At 49.3% G+C, this 5,000-nt stretch overlaps 1 protein-coding gene across 1 annotated transcript in view; it reads left to right on the top strand.

Moving 5' to 3' along the window:
* LOC122248645 (patched domain-containing protein 3) overlaps nucleotides 1-5,000 on the top strand; it is a 15,174-nt gene that overhangs the window by 9,499 nt on the left and 675 nt on the right. The window contains exons 2-4 of the mRNA XM_043008782.2: nucleotides 799-1,135; nucleotides 1,626-1,833; nucleotides 2,141-5,000. The exon at nucleotides 2,141-5,000 is cut by the window's right edge and continues 675 nt beyond it. Coding sequence (XP_042864716.2) covers nucleotides 807-1,135; nucleotides 1,626-1,833; nucleotides 2,141-4,741 — 3,138 coding nt within the window. The 5' untranslated portion in view covers nucleotides 799-806 and the 3' untranslated portion in view covers nucleotides 4,742-5,000. The remainder of the gene's footprint in view (nucleotides 1-798; nucleotides 1,136-1,625; nucleotides 1,834-2,140) is intronic.

Below are 5,000 nucleotides of genomic sequence, written 5' to 3'. Positions count from 1 at the left end.
AGGAGAAAGAAGAGGAAGAAGAAAAAGAAAGAGAAGAAGAAGAAGAAGAAGAATAGAAGAAGAGGAAGAGGGGGAGGAAGAAGAAGAAACAAAAGAAGAGGAAGAGGGGGAGGAAGAAGAAGAGGAAGAGGAAGAGAAAGAGGAAGAAGAAGAAGACAACGACTATGAAGAGTAAGAAGAAGACAAAGAAGGAAAAGGAGAAGGAGGAGGGGGAAGAGAAAGAAGAGGAAAATTATAAAAAAAAAGACAAAACGAAAGGAAGGAAAGGACAAACGCTGAGAACCAATAAAAAAAACAAAACAAAATAGAAGCGGATAGAAACGAGAAGACAAAACAGAAGACAATAAGCGAAGAAGAGAGAAAAAATGCCAGGAGTATGAATCTACCATGACAATGAGAATTCACGGATTTTGCAAATGAAAATCATACAGTTTTTTTTCTGCAGCGAACAGAGTTCAAGCATTAACACACAACATGCAGTACTGTTTCGCATGACGGATATGACTCTCCTGTTGACACACAGACACAGACACACAAACACACACACACAGACACACACACACAGACACAGACACACAAACACACACAACACACATTTTTATTGATGTATTCATTTGTTTATTTGTTTATTTATCTATCTATTTATCTATTTGTTTATCTATTTATATATACTCGGCCCTTTTTGTCGAGTTGTGGCCTTATGCATAATTCCTGCTTGATTCTCCATCCCCCCATATGATCCAAATCCTAGAACCACCACATATTTTCCTTACACGTTCTCTCTCTTCCCTTCGTCAGCGGCAGCCATGTGCACCACCCAGTCCTCGGAGGTCAGCCAGGGGGAGGAGAGCGCTGACGTCACCGCTACGCCCGCAGAAAGCGAGCAAACGCACCCAGCTATGAACAGCGCAGAGGACGTGGACACGCAAGCATACACGAACATCCATGCTGAAGCGATCCCCCAAGGTGATGCAAAGCGGCAGTTCAGCGCCGGTTCGCACGACGCTCGGGAGTTCGCTTGCGACGTCGGCAACACGATGAAGACCTCCGTCCGGGAGAAGCCGCTCGCCACCGCCGTCGATGTTGGCGGCGACGGCGCGCAGGGACCGAGCGACGGGAAGCGCAAGGCAAAGAGGTTAGTGGCTGTAGTCTTTCGGGAGAGAAACTGTTTCATTGTATATATATACATATATATGTATATCTGAATATACATATGCACACACGCACACTCACACACACACACACACACACACACACACACACATATATATACAGTATATATATATATATATATATATATATATATATATATATATATATATATATATATATATATATATATATATATATATATATATATATATATATATATATATATATATATATATATATATATATATATATATACGTATTTCTATAAATGCGCGTAAAACCGTTCACTCAAATGGAGCTATACAATCATTTTGTAACTAAACTATTGTCTGCATTTGCTTATATAACGCTGATTAAAGTCTCCTTTGCCAATAACAAAGGAAGCAAATACGTCACTGGTTTTCCCACTGCGTCTAAAACGCCCCGATATACCGCTGCGCACCCAGAAGAAACTCAGACCTTTTCGCCTACAGGTCCGGCCTTGCGAAGCTCAGCGCTTACGTGACGAAGGGGATGGAGGACGCCTTCGAGAGACACGGGCGTAGGGTTGCCGCAAACGCCCACACCGCGGCCGCTCTCTGCATGGTGTTCTCCGCTCTCTGCTCCCTCGGAAGTTTCTACTTCGTGACTGAACTTCGGCCTTATAGTCTGTGGCTCCCGCAGGACTCCGAGTTCATCAAGGTACGAGGGAAATTGACGGCTTGTGGTGTGTGTCCGTGTGTGTGTGTGTTTGTGCGTGTGCGTGGGTGTGTGTGTTTGTACGTGTGCGTGGGTGTGTGTGTTTGTGCGTGTGCTTGGGTGTGTGTTTAAGTGTGTGTATTTGTGTGTGTGTGTGTGTGTGTGTGTGTGTGTGTGTGTGTGTGTGTGTGTGTATGTGTTTCCTTAAGTGAAGGTATACATAAATACCTTCGTATATTCCTTCTATATCTCAATTCAACATTGTACCAAGAAAGGAGTTCCGCTAACAGTTCCTGCTTGTTCTTTCCAGGTTTTAAACTGGCAAAGCAAGAACTTCCCGAACACGTACCGCCGCCACGTAGCCTTCTGGGAGGCCGACAACATCCTGACGGCGCGAACGATCCAGGAGATGTGGCGTCTCCACGTCCGAGTCGCCGACATCTCCGTGGGCCCCAACGGCACGTCGTGGGACAGCCTGTGCGCCCGCGTCCCTTCCCTCCCGACGCAGGTGGAGGTTCCGGAGGAGGATTACGAGTACTACGAGTACGGGGTGCTTGAGCGGCGGCGCCGTAACGCCGGCCACTTCCTGGACTATGACATGAGCTTGAGCATGTCGCGCGAGGATTACTGCGCCACGATGGACAGCCTGCCGAAAGTCTGTCTCGAAACTAGCCTGCTGGAGGTGTGGGGGCTGGACGAGGAGGTCATCATGAACCTTACCGACGAGCAGGTCCTGGAGGACATCAATTCGAAGAGAATCAGCGAGGTGTTCGGCTACGGCGTCAACTTCACCAAATACTTGGGCAGCGTCTCCTACGACGAGGAGGGCAAGGTCGTCTCGGCGGGCGGGGCCATCCACGTGTGGGTGACCGCCGTGGACCAGGAGGGCGTGCTCAGCGGAGACATCGTCGTGGACCAAGGGAGTGGCGAGCTGGTGGACGCCAACGGCTTCACCTGGGAGAAGATGTGGGTGAGGACGGTCCTGAACGACTCCTCTCGCCCCAAGGATATCCACGCCTACGCCCAGTCGGCCAGCAGCTTCGGTACCGTGAGCGATGAGAATATTTGGGGGGACGTGAAATGGCTCGTCTTGGGCTTTTCTCTGATGTGCATGTTCGTGAACATGACTCTCGGCCGGAGGAATCTCGTGCAGCAAAGGCCAATGTTGGCCTTCATGGGCATGGTGAGTGTGGGGCAAGCCATAGCAGTGTCCTACGGGCTGTGCTCTTTGATGGGCATTCCATATTGCCCAGTGAATTCGATCTTGCCCATCCTCCTCATAGGACTCGGTGTAGACGACATGTTTGTCATCATGGCGGCGTGGGAGGCGGTGGGTCGGAAGAAGGGAGTGGCGACACTGACGGAGCGCGCCGGACTCACCATGCGCCACGCCGGCGTCGCCATAACAGTTACTTCTCTCACTGATGTCACCGCCTTTGCCGTGGGCGCCACAACCGACCTGCCTGCTCTTCGATCCTTCTGTATATATGCGGCTGTGGGTATATTTGCCGTATATATCCTTCAGTCTACGTTCTTTTTGGCTTGGTTGGTGCGAGACGAGAGTAGAATGGAAGAACACAAAAATGGATTCTTTTGGTGCATCACTCACAAGGACTGGAAACCTTGGGCATGCAGTAAGCGTGACCTGCTTGCAGATATCTTCAAACACGGCTTCTGTCCCTTCATTCTCTCGGGACCCATGCGGGCAATTATTCTGCTTGGTACGGGCGCCCTCGCAGCCTCCTCGATCTGGTCTACGATGAATCTGCGTAAAGAATTCAACGCCATGTGGTTTATTCCTAAGACTTCCTACCTTTACGAAACTTTTGAAGTTGCAGGAAAACACTTCCCCGAAGCTGGCCAATCTGGGTACTTGTACTTTTCCAATGTGTCCTTGCCAGAAGACCTACCGGCACTCAATAAAATGATAAATGACCTAAAGGACACTGAAGTGATACAATCTATCGACCCCTGGTTCTCGGCTCTCGACCGATACATGGCTCAGAAACCAGAGTTAGCCAACACGACTTTAGATTATTCTCTGCTGCAAGATATCCTCTCGATCTTCCTCCAGTCATCCTCAGGGGCTTCGTACAGAGGCGACTTTAAGGTTGATGGCACGCTCGACTGCCGTGCTCCTGCTCCACCAGTCACGTCCTTTAGGATATCCTTCACACATCACCCGACGGAAAATACTCAAGAAGAGTCCTACGCACTGAAGGCCGTCAAGTCAGTCATGGCATCAGTGCCTATCCATGGCTTCAAAGCAGCGTGGGCACAAGCCTACAGTATCTGGGAGACCAATGAGGTGGTGGGACATGAGCTATGGAGGAACATGGTGCTGGCATCAGCAGTGGTTGGTGTGGTAACCCTCATCCTGTTGGCGTCTTTCTGGTCTGCCTTGCTTGTGTTGGCGTGTGTGGCAGCCACTGTGGTCGGGGTGTCCGGCACAATGGCGATCTGGGGTCTGACAGTCGACACGGTGTCCTGCATTGCCTTGGTGTTGGCCGTCGGTCTGAGCGTCGACTACGCCGCCCACATCTCCCACGCGTTTCTGGCGATTCGAGGCGTCCAAGATAAGAAGGAAAGGGCGAGAGCTGCCCTTGAGGGAGTCGGGCCGGCCGTCTTACAGGGAGGTTTCTCCACACTCTTATCTTTCATCCTCCTTGCCGGATCTTCTTCGCATGTGTTCATAACCTTCTTCAAGGTGTTCACAGCAGCGTCCGTCCTCGGCCTGTACTACGGCCTAGTGTTCCTACCTGTGATATTGTCGTTCGTGGGTCCAGACCCTTATGACGACATCGAGGAAGACGACAACTTCGCCCCAGCAACAGAACACGACGTCGCCTATACGAACGATGCCTTTACCCCGGACCCTGACACAGAAAGCAAAATTGTTACACGGTTTTAACACCGGAAGTACTACCGTATCGTCATGCGTTCGAGGGAAGACTATTCGCTTTTATTAGGACTGTGATAGTGTGTTTGGTAAAAGGACATGCCACTTGAAAACTTTGTGATGCGACACACCAAATCATCTTATTAAAATAAGAACGGAGATGTAATTGACGCCTATCGATTGAATCTTCATCAGAAATACATACGCTTCAATTGCATCTCTTTATATATGTGAAGATATTTATCTTCTATACATTTGTCACCAAAAAATC

Source organism: Penaeus japonicus, unplaced genomic scaffold (assembly GCF_977035675.1).
Source record: "Penaeus japonicus unplaced genomic scaffold, GWHDUDI00000001_assembly GWHDUDI00000024, whole genome shotgun sequence".
NCBI classification, from domain to species: domain Eukaryota; kingdom Metazoa; phylum Arthropoda; class Malacostraca; order Decapoda; family Penaeidae; genus Penaeus; species Penaeus japonicus.
This window is presented reverse-complemented; position numbering and strand designations above follow the sequence as displayed.